This window comes from Lucilia cuprina, chromosome 5 (assembly GCF_022045245.1).
Source record: "Lucilia cuprina isolate Lc7/37 chromosome 5, ASM2204524v1, whole genome shotgun sequence".
NCBI classification, from domain to species: Eukaryota; Metazoa; Arthropoda; class Insecta; order Diptera; family Calliphoridae; genus Lucilia; species Lucilia cuprina.
The window spans coordinates 47,364,985-47,386,597 of NC_060953.1; the positions used below are offsets into that span (position 1 = coordinate 47,364,985).

Genomic DNA, 21,613 nt, shown 5'->3' on the forward strand with positions numbered 1-21,613 from the left:
GCCTATAGTTTAGCCAGAAAATGGACTTTTATGTTTTCACTCAAAGCCACGCTTTTTGGTGGGCAATAAAAGTGAACACAGATTTCCTTTATTTTTGCTCTAGCGCCTATAGTTTAGGCGGAAAATGGAATTTTATGTTTTCACTCAAAAACCCGCCTTTTGGTGGGAAATAAAAGTGATCACAGATTTCCTTTATTTTTGCTCTAGCGTCTCCAGCTTAGCCAGAAAATGGAGTTTTAGGTTTTCACTCAAAACCACGCTTTTTAGTGGGAAATAAAAGTGATCACAGATTTCCTTTATTTTTGCTCTAGCGCCTATAGTTTAGCCAGAAAATGGACTTTTATGTTTTCCCTCAAAAACCCACTCTTTAAAAGTGATCACAGATTTCCTTTATTTTTGCTCTAGCGCCTTTAGTTTAGCCAGAAAATTGACTTTTATGTTTTCCCTCAAAAACCCACATTTTAAAAGTGATCACAGATTTCCTTTATTTTTGCTCTAGCGCTTCTAGTTTAGCCAGAAAATGGACTTTTATGTTTTCTCTCAAAAACCCGATTTTTGGTGGGAAATAAAAGTGATCACAGATTTCCTTTATTTTTGCTCTAGCGCCTATAGTTTAGCCAGAAAATGGACTTTTATGTTTTCTCTCAAAAACCCGATTTTTGGTGGGAAATAAAAGTAATCACAGATTTCCTTTATTTTTACTCTAGCTTTTCCAGTTTAGCCAGAAAATGGACTTTTATGTTTTCACTCAAAAACCCGCTTTTTAGTGGGAAATAAAAGTGATCACAGATTTCCTTTATTTTTGCTCTAGCGTTTCCAGTTTAGCCAGAAAATGGACTTTTATGTTTTCACTCAAAAACTCGCTTTTATGTTTTCACTCAAAAACCCGCTTATTGTTGAGAAATAAAAGTGATCACAGATTTCCTTTATTTTTGCTCTAGCGCCTATAGTTTAGCCAGAAAATAGACTTTTATGTTTTCACTCAAAACCAGGCTTTTTGGTGGGCAATAAAAGTGATCACAGATTTCCTTTATTTTTGCTCTAGCGCCTATAGTTTAGGCATAAAATGGACTTTTATGTTTTCACTCAAAAACCCGCTTTTGGTGGGAAATAAAAGTGATCACAGATTTCCTTTATTTTTGCTCTAGCGCCTATAGTTTAGCCAGAAAATGGACTTTTATGTTTTCTCTCAAAAACCCGATTTTTGGTGGGAAATAAAAGTGATCACAGATTTCTTTTTTTTTTTTGCTCTAGCGCCTAGTGTTTAGCCAGAAAATGGACTTTTATGTTTTCACTAAAAAACCCGCTTTTGGTGGGAAATAAAAGTGATCACATATTTCCTTTATTTTTGCTCTAGCGCCTCTAGTTTAGCCAGAAAATGGACTTTTATGTTTTCTCTCAAAAACCCGCTTTTTGGTGGGAAATAAAAGTGATCACAGATTTCCTTTATTTTTGCTCTAGCGCCTATAGTTTAGCCAGAAAATGGACTTTTATGTTTTCACTCAAAAACCCGCTTTTTGGTGGGAAATAAAAGTGATCACATATTTCCTTTATTTTTGCTCTAGCGCCTATAGTTTAGTCAGAAAATGGACTTTTATGTTTTCACTCAAAACCATGCTTTTTGGTGAGAAATAAAAGTGATCACAGATTTCCTTTATTTTTGCTCTAGCGCCTCTAGTTTAGCCAGAAAATTGACTTTTATGTTTTCACTCAAAAGCAGCTTTTTGGTGGGAAATAAAAGTGATCACAGATTTCTTTTAGCCAGAAAATGGACTTTTATGTTTTTACTCAAAACCACGCTTTTTGATGAGAAATAAAAGTGATCACAGATTTCCTTTATTTTAGCTCTAGCGCCTATAGTTTAGCCAGAAAATGGACTTTTATGTTTTCACCCAAAAACCAAGCTTTTTGGTGGGAAATTAAAGTGATCACAGATTTCCTTTATTTTTGCTCTAGCGCCTATAGTTTAGCCAGAAAATGGGCTTTTATGTTTTCACTCAAAAACCCGCGTATTGTTGAGAAATAAAAGTGATCACAGATTTCCTTTATTTTTGCTCTAGCGGCTATAGTTTAGCCAGAAAATGGACTTTTATGTTTTCTCTCAAAAACCCGATTTTTGGTGGGAAATAAAAGTGATCACAGATTTCTTTTATTTTTGCTCTAGCGCCTATAGTTTAGCCAGAAAATGGACTTATATGTTTTCACTTAAAAACCCGCTTTTGGTGGGAAATAAAAGTGATCACAGATTTCTTTTATTTTTGCTCTAGCGCCTATAGATTAGCCAGAAAATGGACTTTTATGTTTTCACTCAAAAACCCGCTTTTGGTGGGAAATAAAAGTGATCACAGATTTCCTTTATTTTTGCTCTAGCGCCTATAGTTTAGCCAGAAAATGGACTTTTATGTTTTCACTCAAAAACCCGATTTTGGTGGGAAATAAAAGTAATCACAGATTTCCTTTATTTTTGCTCTAGCGCCTTTAGTTTAGCCAGAAAATGGACTTTTATGTTTTCACCCAAAAATCCACTTTTTAAAAGTGATCACAGATTTTCTTTATTTTTGCTCTAGCGCTTCTAGTTTAGCCAGAAAATAGACTTTTATGTTTTCACTCAAAACCACGCTTTTTGGTGGGCTTTTTTTTTGCTCTAGCGCCTCTAGTTTAGCCAGAAAATGGACTTTTGTGTTTTCACTCAAAAACCCGCTTATTGTTGAGAAATAGAAGTGATCACAGATTTCCCACTTTTATGTTTTCACTCTAAAACCGGCTTTTTGGTGAGAAATAAAAGTGATCACAGATTTCCTTTATTTTTGCTCTAGCGTTTCCAGTTTAGCCAGAAAATGGACTTTTATGTTTTCACTCAAAAACCCGCTTTTTGGTGGGAAATAAAATTGATTACAGATTTCCTTTATTTTTGCTCTAGCTCCTTTAGTTTAGCCAGAAAATGGGCTTTTATGTTTTCACTCAAAAACCCGCGTATTGTTGAGAAATAAAAGTGATCACAGATTTCCTTTATTTTTGCTCTAGCGCCCATAGTTTAGCCAGAAAATGGACTTTTATGTTTTCTCTCAAAAACCCGCTTTTGGTGGGAAATAAAAGTGATCACAGATTTCTTTTATTTTTGCTCTAGCGCCTATAGTTTAGCCAGAAAATGGACTTTTATGTTTTCACTCAAAAACCCGCTTTTGGTGGGAAATAATAGTAATCACAGATTTCCTTTATTTTTGCTCTAGCGCCTTTAGTTTAGCCAGAAAATGGACTTTTATGTTTTCACCCAAAAACCCGCTCTTGGTGGGAAATAAAAGTAATCACAGATTTGCTTTATTTTTGCTCTAGCGCCTTTAGTTTAGCCAGAAAATGGACTTTTATGTTTTCACCCAAAAACCCGCTCTTGGTGGGAAATAAAAGTGATCACAGATTTCCTTTATTTTTGCTCTAGCGCCTCTAGTTTAGCCAGAAAATGGATTTTAATGTTTTCACTCAAGACCACGATTTTTAGTGGGAAATAAAAGTGATCACAGATTTCCTTTATTTTTGCTCTAGCGCCTTTAGTTTAGCCAGAAAATGGACTTTTATGTTTTCCCTCAAAAACCCACTTTTTAAAAGTGATCACAGATTTCCTTTATTTTTGCTCTAGCGCTTCTAGTTTAGCCAGAAAATGGACTTTTATGTTTTCTCTCAAAAACCCGATTTTTGGTGGGAAATAAAAGTGATCACAGATTTCTTTTATTTTTGCTCTAGCGCCTATTGTTTAGCCAGAAAATGGACTTTTATGTTTTCACTCAAAAACCCGCTTTTGGTGGGAAATAAAAGTGATCACATATTTCCTTTATTTTTGCTCTAGTGCCTATAGTTTAGGCAGAAAATGGACTTTTATGTTTTCACTCAAAAACCCGCCTTTTGGTGGGAAATAAAAGTGATCACAGATTTCCTTTATTTTTGCTCTAGCGCCTATTGTTTAGCCAGAAAATGGACTTTTATGTTTTCTCTCAAAAACCCGATTTTTGGTGGGAAATAAAAGTGATCACAGATTTCTTTTATTTTTGCTCTAGCGCCTATTGTTTAGCCAGAAAATGGACTTTTATGTTTTCACTCAAAAACCCGCTTATTGTTGAGAAATAAAAGTGATCACAGATTTCCTTTATTTTTGCTCTAGCGCCTCTAGTTTAGCCAGAAAATGGACTTTTGTGTTTTCACTCAAAAACCCGCTTTTTGGTGGGAAATAAAAGTGATCACAGATTTCCTTTATTTTTGCTCTAGCGTTTCCAGTTTAGCCAGAAAATGGACTTTTATGTTTTCACTCAAAAACCCGCTTTTTGGTGGGAAATAAAAGTGATTACAGATTTCCTTTATTTTTGCTCTAGCTCCTATAGTTTAGCCAGAAAATGGGCTTTTATGTTTTCACTCAAAAACCCGCGTATTGTTGAGAAATAAAAGTGATCACAGATTTCCTTTATTTTTGCTCTAGCGTTTATAGTTTAGCCAGAAAATGGACTTTTATGTTTTCTCTCAAAAACCCGATTTTTGGTGGGAAATAAAAGTGATCACAGATTTCTTTTATTTTTGCTCTAGCGCCTATAGTTTAGCCAGAAAATGGACTTTTATGTTTTCACCCAAAAACTCGCTTTTGGTGGGAAATAAAAGTAATCACAGATTTCTTTTATTTTTGCTCTAGCGCCTCTAGTTTTTTATGTTTTCACTCAAAAACCCGCTTTTGGTGGGAAATAAAAGTGATCACAGATTTCTTTTATTTTTGCTCTAGCGCCTATAGTTTAGCCAGAAAAAGGACTTTTATGTTTTCACTCAAAAACCCGCTTATTGTTGAGAAATAAAAGTGATCACAGATTTTCTTTATTTTTGCTCTAGCGCCTATAGTTTAGCTTATTGTTGAGAAAAAAAGTGATCACAGATTTCCTTTATTTTTAGCGTCTCTAGTTTAGCCTGAAAATGGACTTTTATGTTTTCACCCAAAAACCACGCTTTTTGGTGGGAATTAAAAGTGATCACAGATTTCCTTTATTTTTGCTCTAGCGCCTATAGTTTAGCCAGAAAATGGACTTTTATGTTTTCCCTCAAAAACCCACTTTTTAAAAGTGATCACAGATTTCCATTATTTTTGCTCTAACGCTTATAGTTTAGCCAGAAAATAGACTTTTATGTTTTCACTCAGAACCACGCTTTTTGGTGGACAATAAAAGTGATCACAGATTTCCTTTATTTTTGCTCTATCGCCTCTAGTTTAGCCAGAAAAAGGACTTTTATGTTTTCACTCAAAAACCCGCTTATTGTTGAGAAATAAAAGTGATCACAGATTTCCTTTATTTTTGCTCTAGCGCCTCTAGTTTAGCCAGAAAATGGACTTTAATGTTTTCACTCAAAACCACGCTTTTTGGTGGGAAATAAAAGTGATCACAGATTTCCTTTATTTTTAGCGTCTCTAGTTTAGCCAGAAAATGGACTTTTATGTTTTCACTCAAAACCACGCTTTTTAGTGGGAAATAAAAGTGATCACAGATTTCCTTTATTTTTGCTCTAGCGCCTATAGTTTAGCCAGAAAATGGAGTTTTATGTTTTCCCTCAAAAACCCACTTTTTAAAAGTGATCACAGATTTCCTTTGTTTTTGCTCTAGCGCCTATAGTTTAGTCAGAAAATGGACTTTTATGTTTTCACTCAAAAACCCGCTTTTGGTGGGAAATAAAAGTGATCACAGATTTCCTTTATTTTTGCTCTAGCGCCTATAGTTTAGCCAGAAAATGGACTTTTATGTTTTCACTCAAAACCACGCTTTTTGGTGGGAAATAAAAGTGATCACAGATTTCCTTTATTTTTGCTCTAGCGCCTATAGTTTAGCCAGTTTAGGAAAATAAAAGTGATCACAGATTTCCTTTATTTTTTCTCTAGCGCCTACAGTTTAGCCAGAAAATGGACTTTTATGTTTTCACTCAAAAACCCGCTTTTTGGGGGAAATAAAAGTGATCACAGATTTCCTTTATTTTTGCTCTAGCGCCTTTAGTTTAGCCAGAAAATGGACTTTTATGTTTTCACCCAAAAACCCGCTTTTGGTGGGAAATAAAAGTAATCACAGATTTCCTTTATTTTTGCTCTAGCGCCGTTAGTTTAGCTAGAAAATGGACTTTTATGTTTTCACTCAAAAACCCGCTTTTGGTGGGAAATAAAAGTGATCACAGATTTCCTTTATTTTTGCTCTAGCGCCTATAGTTTAGCCAGAAAATGGACTTTTATGTTTTCCCTCAAAAACCCGCTTTTTGGGGGAAATAAAAGTGATCACAGATTTCCTTTATTTTTGCTCTAGCGCCTCTAGTTTAGCCAGAAAATAGACTTTTATATTTTCACTCAAAAACCCGCTTTTTGGCGGGAAATTAAAGTGATCACAGATTTCCTTTATTTTTGCTCTAGCGCCTATTTAGCCAGAAAATGGACTTTTATGTTTTCACTCAAAAACCCGCTTTTTGGGGGAAATAAAAGTGATCACAGATTTCCTTTATTTTTGCTCTAGCGCCTCTAGTTTAGCCAGAAAATGGACTTTTATGTTTTCACTCAAAAACCCGCTTTTTGGCGGGAAATTAAAGTGATCACAGATTTCCTTTATTTTTGCTCTAGCGCCTCTAGTTTAGCCAGAAAATGGGCTTTTATGTTTTCACTCAAAAACCCGCTTTTTGGCGGGAAATTAAAGTGATCACAGATTTTCTTTATTTTTGCTCTAGCGCCTCTAGTTTAGCCAGAAAGTGGACTTTTATATCTTTACTCAAAACACGATCTTTGGTGCTTTATTTGGTGGGAAATAAAAGTGATCAGAGATTTCTTTTATTCTTTGCTCTAGCGTCTAAAGTTTAGCCAGAAAATGGAGTTTTATGTTTTCAGTCAAAAACCTGCTTCTTGGTGAGAAATAAAAGTGATCACAGATTTACTTTATTTTTGTCCTAGCGCCTTTAGTTTAGCCAGAAAACGGACTTTTATGTTTTCATTCAAAAGATAGATTTTTGGTAGGAAATAAAGGTGATCACAGTGATCTAGTTTAGCCAGAGAATGGAATTTTATGTTTTCATGTGGTTGGAAATAAAAGTAATCGCAGATTTAATTTATTTTTAATCTAGCGCCTCTAGTTTATCCAAAAAATAGATTTTTATGTTTTCACTCCAAATCCGGTTTTTGATGGGAAATAAAAGTGATCACAATTTTTTTCGCTTTAGCGCCTCTAGTTCAGCTAGAAAGTGGGCTTTTATTAAAAAATAATGTATAAGGAAAACCTTTCTGATATTTTTTCGTTCTTTAACTATTAATTTTTAAATTTTGTTTTAGTGAAACGAAATCTTTTTTTGGAAATCTATTTTTATTTTTAATTGCAATTTGTGATTGAAACATAACATTTAATACGCATTGTACTGATTGAGAAAACTAATAATTTGATAGTTTACAAATCTCATAATAAAACTGTTCATTAAATCACAATAAAAATAGCTTACAATATGGCAATACTATTACTTTGTTTTCTTCTACCACACATTTCATTTACGTCTGACAGTTTTTAATTTACATTCTCACAGTACGGTTAGCTTTCTTTCGTAACACAGCCAAATCAAAAAGAGATTATTTTAATTAGTTAAATTTTACTTTAAAGTGTAATAAAATAATAATGGGTACTCGCAAAAAAGGTGCAGAATTTATTAAACATATAACAGATATTATTAAGAGTTCAACTGGTTTCGAAAAACATTTAGAAAAGGTATGTTAAAAGAAAAATTTGCAAGAAATTTCTTTCGCATAATCATTTCATTCATATTCTCTCTCATCAAAACAAATGACATGAGAAAAAAAACTAACATCTGACTGTTCTCGCACGTTGAGCAGTACAGCTGTTTTTTGTTTTGATTTTTTATGCAATTGAAAACAGGGTGTTACAAATAAATAGGAAATTGAAAGATTTTTATGTTTTGAAACAGACTGTAGAAATACAATCAAACAGTTAAGTTTGAATTTAATTTTAATTGTATAATTTCATATAAACTAAAACAGAACTACTCAATTGTTAAATATTGGAAAGTGATATAGAACATTTTGGAGCTATTAGATCTTTAATGGCTCTTAATTTCCAACATTTAATTTGTTTTGCTCTATGAGAATTGTGTACTCAGAAGGATTAATTTTTTTAAATACTGGTAGTTAATCGATAAAACAAACAAATTAAAGAGGTTTCTATATATAGATTTGGCTGATAGTTTTAAAATATTCAGATTTTGACTATTGTTTTCTGCAATTCATTCTTACTTTTGGCTTTATAAGTACTTCTTGATCAAGTCTTTCTTACTTTGGGCTTAATAAATACTTATTTATGACTTTACAAATGCATCGAAAGTTTGATACGATGATATTGGAGATCTTACGATGCTTCAAGCAACCAGTTAATTCGGTCATTATTTGTATATTAATGACATTCAGTAGACTTTATATACGCTTCACCTTCGTGAGATAAGATAAGATTGTCATTCCGTTTGTATTAAAGCGTATGCATTCTGGATCCTTATAGGTAGCGGAGTTGATTAAGTGCTCAACGTCTGAATGTTTGTTGAAATCAGTTTTTAGAGGACTCCAGATATCGGTTAGATCCGAATCTTCAATAATTCTGTTAGACATGCTTTCGAGAATTTCGCTAATTAAAATCATCAAAATCGGTCCATAAATAACGGAGACATGAGCAAAAATTCGAGACAACCTCTAAAAATTCCATCAAAATTTAAGACTTTTTATTCATGCTCAGACAGGAATTACAGAAAAACAGAGCAAGAGCAACTGAGCAAGACTAGCATAGCGAGAGCAGCACTAGTGTGTTGTTGTTGGCTAGAAACATTAAATTAAGTATGTGGAGCCTGGCTTAAGTTAGTAGTACTAGTATTATGTAGTAGTATGTAGAGTTTGAATTAGGTGAGAATCGATAAAATGGGAAATGAATATTCTATAATATTGAATAAAAGGAATATGAAATGAAGTATGTAGATTCGGAATTAGGTGAGAACCCATAAAAGGGGACTTTTTGGTACTTTTTCGTTTTCAAAATGAATCAAGAAACATGAAAATAAGTATGTAGAGCCCTGATTTGGAAAGAACACATCAAAGGGGATTTCTTAGTACTTTTTCGTTTTACAAAAAGTACTTTTTGAATTTTCTATAATAATGAACCTAGAAACATGAAATTAAGTATGTAGAGCCCGGATTAGGAGAGAACACATCAAAGGGTATTTTTTGGTACTTTTTCGTTTTACAAAATGTACTTTTTGAATTTTCTATAATAATGCACCTAGAAACATGAAATTAAGTATGTAGAGCCCTGATTTGGAGAGAACAGATCAAATGGGATTTTTGGTACTTTTTCTTTGTACAAAAGGTACTTTTTGAAATGTCTATAATATTGTACCTAGAAATATGAAATTAAGTATGTAGAGACTCTACAATTAGATGAGAACCTATAAAATGGAACTTTTAACTATTTGTTGGTACTTTTTCGTTTTTCAAAAGGCACATTTTTGAATTTTCTATAATATTGAATCTAGAAACATGAAATTAAGCCTTGTTGAGCCCGAAGTAAGTGATGTAAAAGAGAATTTTTTGGTACTGACTGTTCTTTTAACACACCATGGAGAAGGGTATATAAGATTCGGCACAGCCGAATAAAGAGCTCTAACTTGTTTATTTTCAATTTGGTCTAATCATTCAATTTGATCTAACCTTTCAATTTGGTCCAATCTTGGTTTTCTAAAAGTCTTTCTTTCTTTGAGCTTTACAAGTACATCTTGATGACTTAACAAATAAATCTAAAGTTTGATTCGATATTATAGGGGCTTCAAGCAATCCGTTAAGTTGAACATTATTTGAATAATAATGACTTTCAATAGTTGAGTTATTCCGTTTCAATAATATTCCATATTGAACGAATTATTTTCTAATTTTAAACTGGTATCAAAATTTTTATTTAGTAACTAACTAAATGAACTCATTCTCATTGAATATTAAAGCACATCATCTCGCTTCATTCTAACGATTCTCAATATTAACAAATTCAACTTTTTTCCCCTTCTTATTTTCGCTTACTACGACTACTACTACTACGCACAGGTCAAAATAACAAGTGGTGGTGATGGAAAATGCTCAGCAGAGTTCACAGTAAGTCGTGAACATCTCAATCGTATGGGTGGTTTACATGGTGGTTTTACCGCCACACTCGTAGACATGGTCACCACTTATGCACTCATGTCTAAACCCTGTCATCCTGGCGTATCGGTTAGTATAAGTGTTGATTATCTTAAGGCAGCCAAAGAAGGTGATGATGTGCTCATCGATGCGAATCTATTAAAGGCGGGTAAGAAACTTGCCTTTCTAGAGTGTATACTAAAACATAAGAAAGATAATTCTATAATTGCCAAAGGTAGTCACACGAAATATGTTGATTTTAAATAAATGTTGTTTAGATTTAATTGCGTTTAAAGTAATATGAACTGAAAATTGAATAAAACTATTGTTCGAGAAATACAATGTTTAAATCTTATTTAATTTTTATTTTATTATTATTTTTTTTTCAAATCATTACATTAGTTGTCTATAATTGTTTATATAGTACGTTTATATATATTATTTTTTTGTTTATTTTGGTTTAAGTTTGGCCATTCATTGTGTTTGGTTTTATAATTGTGTTCTTGTTTTTAATTTTCTTAAAAGTGTTAAAGAATCTTAAAATTAAGGTTAGTATTTGATTTTTTTTGGTTTAATTCATTTGAACTAAGTTATTGTGCATAAAATTAATAATTTTCAGAAATTGTTTTGTGTTTTCAGAGTTTAAAAAATGTTAAACATCATACAATATTTTTAAAAACTGTTAATCTCTTTTTGTTCTTAATAAAAAAAATTGGGATTTCAATTGCTTAGTTTTTATTAAAAGTGGGTGGACAGTGGGGACAACATGCCATAGGTGGTGTTATGGGATCTACGCCCGGTAGACAATGAACTTCACCGCATTTCTCTTTTGTGCAAGTAACCTGAGCGCGTCGACATTCACATTTGGTACAATAGTCCGGTGTCCAGACTTCGTTGTTTAAGCGTGTAGTGCCATTATCATCAACACAATGATTACGTTTGGTTGGTTTGGCATTGGTGTTGGCATTAGAACTATCACATGTTTCCTCTAGTTTATGGATTTTTTTGTGTAGTTTTTTCAATTCTTTTTGGAAACTACTAACCACTTCCTCTAGACCTCCTACTCGTTCCTCATTAATATCCCAAAGTTCTTCTAAATGATTATTGGATTCTGCTGCTAAAGTTTCGGATTGGCCTGCTGTATTAAGAGATCTCTTATTTCTGCTGTGTGTATATGTTTGTGGTATATAGGTATCGAAGAGTGGCGGCAAACTACTACAACTACCACAATCTTGCCATAAATACAGATTTATACCAGGAATATTCTCACATTTCTTATAACCTCCCTGGCGGCTGGGTAAAATGAAAACATTGTCGGTCATATCTTCAATCTTATCACCATTGTCACAGAGCACACGACCCAAATTGGCCTGTTTAATTTGATCCAATTGTTGAGGCAGGAAAACAGTGGGATTTTCATAATAAAATCTATCACCATCACGCAAACGTCTAAACTGTTCTACTAGCAAACACTGGAATAGAGGACCTACTTTGCCACCCTCAACTTGTTCTTCCAAAATACCTCCTACCCAAACATCTATATTATCAGGATGTCCATACAATTCCTTTAATTTATCTCTTACATCTTTGCTGACAATTTCCCCAGCTAAATCATCGAAAGTTTTAGCTTCAGTAAGATTACAGAATTTACGATAGACATTATAGCCGGGTATGCCATGATCACGACCTCTTTGTATATTAATAGCAGCCAAATCTAAGGCTACAGCATGGGCAGTTTGGAAAAGTTTTTCGGTCAATTCGGTGTTAAGATTTTGATCGGGTGTCTTCAATTTAGCTGGTACCGCAAACATGCCTCTCATCAAAGCATCTACACCACCTTCATAGGCCAATCTCCAGGGAGCAAAAAAGGCCTTATGTAATGGCAAATGACCCTGAGGTATGGGCTCAAATGAGGAATTCAATCTATGCAATATAGGATTAATAATAGTATGACCAAATCTTAAAGCGGCCGTAGCAAACTCATTAGCAATACTGGGATTTATAGATGAATCATAACCCTTATATTCACCCAACATAGCCATACCACTTTCGCCAATAATCAAGGGCAACCAGTGTTTATAGGTAATGTGTTGCATTTCAGCTCCCACTATTTTACGGGCCTCATAGTAAATAGTATCACCATCCCAATGAGGATTCACATGTCTAAATTCATTAGCTATGCGATTATGTTCACGCATCCAAATGGTATGCATGGCCAGTAAACCAACTTGTTCATTAACTCTTATATCTCCAGCCACAAAACAACTCATTTGATTTTCATCTAAATTACGGCGACAATCCATGCCATCTTGAGGTGCAGCAAATGGCAACATTTCACGTTGATTGGGGAAATGCACACCCACTCTTAAGAGACCATCATCGGTGGTAAGATTTCTCAATTCATTGGCAAATTGTTCACTAAATCCATAAACTTGTGAGGCATCAATATACGAAGTCAATTGATTAATTTGTTCTCTATGCTGAACACTATCGAAGAATACGGAAGTCATGCCAGAACCACAAATTGAACTTGAACGTACTACATCTATACAACGTCTATTCTTAATACGAGGATCATTGGGTGGCACTTCAATGGGATAACAGGGCGGAGCAAATTCACAGGTTTTCTTACAATCAATACCATCCCAACTCTCGGAACTTACAGAGGGTATAGCATGATCTAGATCATGATCTAAAAATTGACCCCATTGCATTACCATGTGGGTAATGGTATCATCTGGCGTTATATCTTTTGTCGATATTAGTGTAGTAGAAACCAATCTTGAACTGGGTTTGGGAAAGCCAGCATATAATTTATTCTTAGTCCAACCTATAGGCATGCTGAAACCATTTTCATATATAGGTTTCTCTATACGTCTAAAAGAGGTTAGGGAAGCTCCCCAAGTGGGATGTAAAAGATTATTACAAGTACCATCTAGTGTACGATATTTCGAATGGAAACACATATCCGTACAATTGGGCATTTCACGATGTTCCATACAACCCGATAACTCGGCCACTAAATGCAAATGTTCTCGTGATAAAAGATCCTTAAATTTATACTGATCACTTTCGATAGTTAAATTATCACCCTTCAAAACATGTTTTCTAATATTAACTAAAGTTCTTTCATAAATCTCAGCAGCTCTGGCTAATTGTCTGGCTTCTCCGGTTGGGAAACGGAAAACTCTTAATAAATCTCCATAATTGGGTGGTGCTCTTTCGCCATTGGGCCTAGTACGATTGCGATTTGTAAACAGCATATCTACAGTGTTATTAATGGCCAAATCAATTTCCTTTGCTGCTTCTTCGAAAGCTATGCGTACATAACGATCACCCGGAGCTACATCTTCATTATGTCTGTAAAAATGGAGAAAAAAATTTTATTAAAGATTTATTAGGTTTTACTTTGTTTTAATAAGAGCAATAGTTAATAACCATAGGACAATATTTATATATAAATAAGTTTTTAATATACTATTCTTTGCCTGTACTATAGGTTGGCTCCGTTTGTATGCAACGAAACTAAAGTTCTCAAATTAGTTCATTCTAAGATACCATTTCTTAAATAAGTTGGTCTTGGATTGGGGTCACACTCTAATAGTACACAATCTAAACAACATCCTTTACCAAAATCTATTGTGTGTTTATTTGGTCTACAGCATAAAAAAAAAGATTTCAAGTTAACTTGATTGTTTTTACAATGCTCGTTATTGTCCTTGTCGTTCTTTCTATATAGATAGAGTTTTTGAAATAACCACACTTTAATTTAAACTTAATTAAACAATAACAATGTCTATATTGTTTAAATACCTTACACACAGTACATCTGTTGCAGATGCTATTGCAAAATACACTCACCATGTTGGGGCTTTACAATTTTAAAGTTTTATTATGGTAAATGGAAAAAATTCTTTAAATAATTTTTTGAAAAAAAAAACTTTTTTAAAGTATTATGGTTTTTATTTACACCTGATTGAACTAATACCCTTGTGTATATAGTTTAAATAAACTCTTAACTAGATAAAAAAAGTATTTTGTCTGCCATATAAATAGTTATGTTTTTGTCCATATTACAGTCTAGTAGGTGTAGCATGGGATTATTGGAACCCTTCTGCAGACTTGATAATGTTAAAATGAAACGTATCGTTTTATATATTTTGATAACATAGGAGATAAGTCGTTGACATAGTCATGGGAATACCACATGGTCTTTACTTATCATCGTTCCAAAGCTTTAACAAAAATGATTGCATTTTAGTTGTACTTTATAAAATATATGTTTCAAGGAAACCATTTCATAATAGATAGAACAAATTATACAAGAAGAAGTTGTTTGCCATTTCCATGCTATATCTTAATCACAGAGGAGTTTTTCTATATACTTTTCGCATATACTTAACCCTCGTAGTATACTAGGTGATTTCGAGGGAATTAGTCACTTTTTCGACAGGGCTTTATAGGTGGATATAGAGTTTCTCTTTCATTTCTTTGTTAAAAGTACAGACTGGTTTAAAACCCTTAATAATGGACTTGTCTTCATTCTTTACCTATCTTCTTCTTTCGTTCTTACGGAGTTTTGTTTCTCTGCCCTTGGATCTACTCTTTAAAGAGTTTGAAACCCTTAATAATATTTCCATTCTTTACCTACCTTCTTTTGTGAATCTTGAATTTTTAAAGGGAATCAAAATAAATCTTATGGTTTCTGAGTGCACCTTTCTTAAATAAAACCTACTATTATCAAAAATAATTTAGCCAATTTGCAGATATAAATCATTTTCGTCACATTAACTAATAACGTTTCCACATTACAAAGATAAATAATGTTAACAGTCCTTTAAATACTCGGAATTGTATATTTCTTTATGTAGGCTTAAGGCTGGAAATCTGATCTTCAATTTAATTGTGGTAGATTTTTCATCAGTTTTTATTACCAACTCCCGTAAGCAGTAGGATATTCGTATTCCCTTGGTATCGAATATGATCGCCAAATGAGCGACAGAAAAAATGAAACCTTTCTTTTACAGCTCCATGATGTTTCAAAATTACTTAATCTCGCTATCTCCTCGATAGACGATCGGCATTCTTGGACAACTTTCGACGTGGTATACACATTATCTAGGGATTTAATGGCTGCTTTGCTATAAGTTAATCTGTGGATTTCCCTGTTAGATATCCCATAATACTGTATGTACTCTACAGCAATTTTTAGACAGGAAGCACATCCTACTCCTGCGTGTCTTTTTGATCCATCAGTGAATATTTAAATAACATCATCCATTATGAATTGGCTATTTCAACTCCCAGTTGAGTTTACTGTCCAAAATTAGATCCAAGTATTTTCCACTATCATACAGTGATAGTGCAGTTTCATTTATCTTAGGAGTTGCTCAGTATTTACATGCCTATTTTTTCTAAGATTTTGGCATGACCATATGTTTTATGCTTCCATGCCTTCTATGTCGGATGATTCCTAGTTTAGGATAGTAAAGAGCACTTTTGACGGTTTTGTCTTCACTGCTCCTGTTACCATGGTGCGTTAGAATTTCCTCCTTTGAGTATTCCTCTCTAGAGCTAGCCACCAGATCGTCGCACCATAAAATAGAATTGGTATGATGATATATGCAGTATATGTTTTTAGGGTTTAAGCCCCAGTTTAGGTTTATTTTCTTTTTACAACCGTAGATTGCAATGACCGTTTTGGAAGCCCTGTTAACAGTGTTCAACTTCCAGTTGAGTTTACTGTCCAAAATTAGACCCAAGTATTTAGATATATCAGTTTAATTTATCTTAAGAGTTGCAAATCATGGGATCTTGTGATGTTTTGGCTGGATTGACTCCTAGACCACAATTAAGACACCATTTTAGTACCAATTCACATTTCAACCAGAATCTTTGGATCTTTACCAGCAACTGCAATAGTAATGTCGTCAGCGTAGGTAGTTATTTTCCAACTCGTGTTTTTCAAAACCGTTAGAATTGAGTTGATGTTAAGGTATTTTCCCACTTGTCAATTTCAATTACGACCATTAGGATTAAGCCAATTACGGCTACCGGATTGACATTATTAAATATTAATAATTTATCTTCGTTTTGATTTTCGAAATTGAGCGCGGAACTCGTTATTTTTAAAAATGGAGTTTGTTTAAATAATTTTTATATAAATATTAAAGATGTTGGTAAATATTTAATTTTTTTCTGGAGTTTCTCAAAAATAGGATATCAAGGTATTTCAAGTTTTCAGATGTTCCCAGCAGGTATTTGAAAAATATTTGCTTAGAGTTGGGAATATCAGATCAACTAGATATCTTTTTATAGTGTATGGAATTTCCCAATCTTTCTTTTTAGATCTAAAATGCAAACGTTTGTATTTGGATTTTTATCTAAATAGCACTTAACATAAGAGCACATGAGCCTTAGACGTTCTTCACAGACTTCCACATCTTTAACCAATTGAATTTCCAAGACTATGTAGAGTTCAGAGTTGTCTTTAAGTTGTGAAGTTGTGACTCCTTTAACTTTGTTGGTAATTGTTTTTGTTTGTATCCAATGATGTTAAACTGTACTTAATTTAAGAACATAAATAATTCTTTCAGTTACATAATTATAAATATTATTTACATATCTTTAGCATAAAGATTATACGTTCAACAATTTTATAACTATTGTTGGTGACCTTCCTTCTTCTAACATTTTTTCAAACATATTTTAAAATATTAGTCTACAAATTTCAATTCAGGAAACTAACATCCCATCATAGTATACAATTTGAATGCAACCTGATATTGGTTTAAAATAAATATATTTATATTTTTTATAGATTTTTTATAACATACTTTATCCTGTCATTATCACTATAAATCAGAGTTTGACATTTACAACAATTTGTATGTAGATACAATTCTCTAAAGAATAAACTAAAATAAATATAAATGTCGGTAAATGTACGTTTGTTGTAATGTATACAAATGTGTGTATGTATGTGCATTCACGTTTAAACATACAAAATTTATCTGGTGAAATTGAAAAGAAATAAAATTATCATGCAACAGCCAACAGATGGTGAACACTTAAATGTTGCTGTAAAATACATTAATCTATTTTTTTAATTAAAAACACTTCTAAACTAAAACATATATTTTTAACTGTTTTATTATAAAAACACTTTCTTTTTTTTAAACATTATTAACTTATATACATAAATTCTTCTTTTCATAATTAATATCCTTATTAAGTTGTGCTAATACTATGGCTAGGGATAAAACTCCAACTGTGTTTATACAAGCCACAATCTTAGATTTATAATATAAGGAAAGCAAATCTTTTCCCTTGCCGAGCAAGAAAACAATACAACTAAAATATACATAATGACAAAAAAAAAAAAAGAGAAAAGATGCAACTGGAAAAAAAAAATTATGAAAAAGGAAACGGATGTAAGATTTCAGAGACAAAAGACGCCCTTTTATTATAATAAACGAGCATATGAACAGATATTGTTGTGGTATATGTTGTTGCTATTGCTCTTCTTGTTTCTTCTACAAGTATTTTATGATTATGACAATATTAACAGACCCCCGGAAAAAAAACACAGAATATGATATTCTTTTCTATGGTTTAGTTGTCTACATAAATATTTTCATAACTTACACTTGCACTTAGCAGTACAAAATAATATTTATATGTTGGTGTGTAGTAGTTATAGTGTAATAAACTAACATCCTTTTTAAGAAAATAAAGCACAAATTAAAGTTACCAACAGGGTCGGAGGGTTGTGAGGGCTTAAGATCTGATGCTGACACTTAACAGTAATGAGTTAAAGTTTCCTTGACTTAGTGTTGATAATGAAGAGAACAATTTGAAGTCCTTCCTTAGCAATGTCCTATAATTTAAAAATATTGTTCATACTCGTAATGACCCTTAGTTGATCGTAGTGTTTAGACGCAAATGTCTAACGTTTTGTAAAGGAGTTTGTTTAGGCTGTCTACTGTCCCTCTACTTATACAGATTGTTGTCAATAGTGAGCTTATCACGTTTGTTAACATTTCGACAACGGATGTGTATGAAATTTAAATATCGGATGTTATTGAAAAATTATAAACACTTTGGTGTCATTTTGGTACCAGGCGTGTATATTTCTCTGTGTGAATCTTTAAACCTTCTTTAACATCCCAAGGAGTGGAAGTGATTTTTTGAAAGGGCGAATACAATATTATTATTCTCTTACAAGCCGAATATCCTGTCACTAATAGACCAGAATATAATGATCTGTCATCGGTGGTATAGCTCCCTAGCTAGCAAAACTAGTTGCTCGTTGAACCGATAAGCCAAGATGGAAAATTAAACTCTCAACGAAACCACAAATAGAGAATATGATCTGAATTTAATGAACAGGAGCGAATGTTGTTGAGACTTAGGTCTGACAACTCAATGGTAATGGAATAAAACTTCTCTCCCTTCTGTTCTGATATTGAAACGAACAACTTGGAACAACTGTCTTCGTGACCGTAAGATGCTTTTAGAGTTAGGATTCTTTATTCTATTCCACAAGGAGTGGAAGTGATCACTTGCTGAACCGATAAGCCAGGATGGAAAATCAAACTCATCAACGTAACCACAAATAGAGAATATGATCTGAATTTAATCAACAGGAGCGAAGGGTTATGGAGATTTAGGGCTTAATGCTGATACTAAATGGTAATGGAATTAGACTTCTCCGTTCTGTTTTATAATTGAAACCAATAACTATGAATCCAGATACACGCAATGTTTCAAGAGATTGATCTTAAACTGTCTTCGTGACCGTTAGACCTACGTGGAGTTGAGAGACCTTATTATATTCCACAAGAAGTAGGAGTGAGCACGAATGCATTATTATGGTGAAACTTCTCCTGTAATCGAAACACAACTACGCAGAATAAAGGAAATTGAGAGCTACCAATATCCTAGACCTAAGCAAAGTCGGATGAAAGGGACAAAGAGAATTTTGTACAACATAAGGGCAACACTTTATCTCCTATGTAAATAACGACGAAATAAAGTTGGTATAATAATATCGGTAAAACGAAAAGGTCATTAATTGGATCCAGACTAATACTAAATTCCAATACAATTTATCTTCCAATACTAATTTCCAATAGAACACGAATATCGTACTCGGCGACATGCACGCGTTGTCTCCGTATGTATATATCAGTGTGGGTTTAAGCAAACGTTACCAAGTGTTACCTTGGTGAAGCCTCCACCTTGTTGTTGTTGCAATCCCGTGGAAAAGAGGTGTTTAACAATACCTCAGTCTGACCGGGACTTTAAATTGGTACAGTCCTTGCATAGATTGAAATAGGTCAAACCAGAGCACCGCATAACCTGGTACTACGGGTGGCCAGTTGCCCGAAAAACTATGCCCCGGCAGTTGGTTGAGGTTCCTTCGCGGGGAGAGAATGTTGGTTTAAGGACTGATATATCCCAAACCTAATGGGTTGGATAATTCTCTCCTCGAACAAGTCTGTGTACAAAGCCTGAACCCGATCGATTTTGGGACGCCGATCGCGTTATGGGACATCGGCATATGCTGGTTAGTATTAAATGGTTGCCTGTCATCCCGTAGATTGATATTTATGATCATGAGAATGGAACTAGAGATTAGTACATATCTAGTATGCCTTTTTCGCTTTGGGGAAGTTCCTTGGTGCTGTTGCCATCTCAACAGGATATATTGATACATTCTACGCGACTATTTGTCCTGGGAATTATTGAAATTATTGACTTTGGAATTCCTACTTTGTTTGTCACATTATCGGTTCATCAAAGAGGGATTCTGATCCATTTGTTGGATGAGTTTGTATTCATTTAGGACTAGAATCATGTCCCGTGGTAACTATCTTCCTATAACTTGATGACCTTAAAGGCTCCAGCTATGCGTACTACTTGAAGATTCTCGTGGTTTGATTATACTGAAGTGAGAATTTCTATCATTGGGTTATATTCACGTCGAAAATCAGCATCTGAGAATCGTTGATGAAACCTATTCCTTAAGAATTATAATTTCTGAACAATATTAAGGAATAAACATGGTTCGAAACTGGACAAAATCTCCTTCCTAAAGCATTAATACCATTACCACCTACACACCTGCTAATTGCGAACAAAAGAAAAAAAACTTTCAATATATAAATTACAAATCATTGTCGTTGACTTTATGTTGCAACTTGTGCACAGTCCTTAACTAAAGGATATATATAATTTTAGCATAATAGCAACAAAGCAATAAAAACAACAATTTGCAAGAGTATAAATGAAAAACTAAAAAGCTAAATATACAATACACTTAAATCCCAAAACAATACGTTTATCCAGCTGCAGCATACAAACGCAAATGATGATAATGCTGACATAGGGATGGGGCTGGTGCTGGGGCTGATGATGGTGGCAAAGGAAGTCATTTGAATATTCGTGCAACATTTATACATTATGCAGTGTAACCTAAAGGTACACTACTCACTCAATAACTCGGCAACGCATAAAACAAACACACATAATGAGAAAAGTTTGCATTTTTAGAGCAAAGAATTTTCACATAAAAAAACACACAAAATACTTAGAATCCATAATGTATTTTTAGAATTGGGGTTAAAAAAAAGAAAAATAAAAAATTAACTGTATATGAACGTAATATAAGTATAATATGAGATTTAAACCGCATTTTACCAGCATTATTTTTGTAGATTTATTTTTGATAATGTTTAATGTTCCATTTTTTTTACAAAAAAAGTTTTCCTGGTCGTTGCTAATGTATGTATGTTTTTTCTTTAATTCCTTATACTAAAACTTATTCTCGTATTTGTGGCCTTTATAGTATAACCGCCATAAAAATAGCAGTAGCAGCCACATTTTAACACTTTTTGCCGTGTGCGCTGGTTAATTAAATTTTCAGCTTTTGTTTTTCTGCACGTTTTTTTCTCGAATAATTTTATATTATTTTTTATTTTATTAATATTTCCTTTTAATGCATTTTTTTACAAAAGGCTTCATGTACGTATGAAGAAAAAATGTTTTGAAATACGTTTTTTTATTGTAATTTTGTCTTTAGTCTATAATTATGTGGCTTATTGCTTAAGGGTATCGGTTTCGATGTCGTAGTTTAACTCTTGCTGATAGATTATATGCGATTTTATCCTCTCAAATAGGGCTATTTTTCACAATAGTTCCAATTTTCTCTGGATACTCGATTTTTCACTTAAAGTTAATTTTTTACTATAAATTAGACTCACTAAAAATCAAATATTCAATGTTTTTATTTTTTTCACAAAATCTTTCTATCTATCTATCTATCTATCTATCTATCTATCTATCTATCTATCTATCTATCTATCTATCTATCTATCTATCTATCTATCTATCTATCTATCTATCTAT

At 33.2% G+C, this 21,613-nt stretch overlaps 2 protein-coding genes across 2 annotated transcripts in view; one reads left to right on the forward strand and one right to left on the reverse strand.

Annotated features, from left to right (window-relative positions):
• Window positions 1-7,544: 7,544 nt before the first annotated feature.
• On the forward strand, window positions 7,545-10,556 carry LOC111685344 (acyl-coenzyme A thioesterase 13). Its single transcript, XM_023447600.2, has 2 exons — window positions 7,545-7,742; window positions 10,127-10,556. Exons 1-2 carry the CDS (start codon window positions 7,653-7,655, stop codon window positions 10,466-10,468), a joined length of 432 nt encoding a protein of 143 aa, XP_023303368.1. The 5' UTR covers window positions 7,545-7,652; the 3' UTR covers window positions 10,469-10,556.
• LOC111685345 (peroxidasin) overlaps window positions 10,550-21,613 on the reverse strand; it is a 15,241-nt gene continuing 4,177 nt past the window's right edge. Inside the window, exon 4 of the mRNA XM_046951304.1 lies at window positions 10,550-13,561. Coding sequence (XP_046807260.1) covers window positions 10,930-13,561 — 2,632 coding nt within the window. The 3' untranslated portion in view covers window positions 10,550-10,929. The remainder of the gene's footprint in view (window positions 13,562-21,613) is intronic.

Bases quoted from the DNA above. Each gene is read 5' to 3' on its own strand.
- LOC111685344 (XM_023447600.2), top strand. From the start codon at position 7,653: ATGGGTACTCGCAAAAAAGGTGCAGAATTTATTAAACATATAACAGAT. The intron at 7,743-10,126 runs GTATGTTAAAAG...TACTACGCACAG, and splicing joins TCGAAAAACATTTAGAAAAG to GTCAAAATAACAAGTGGTGG.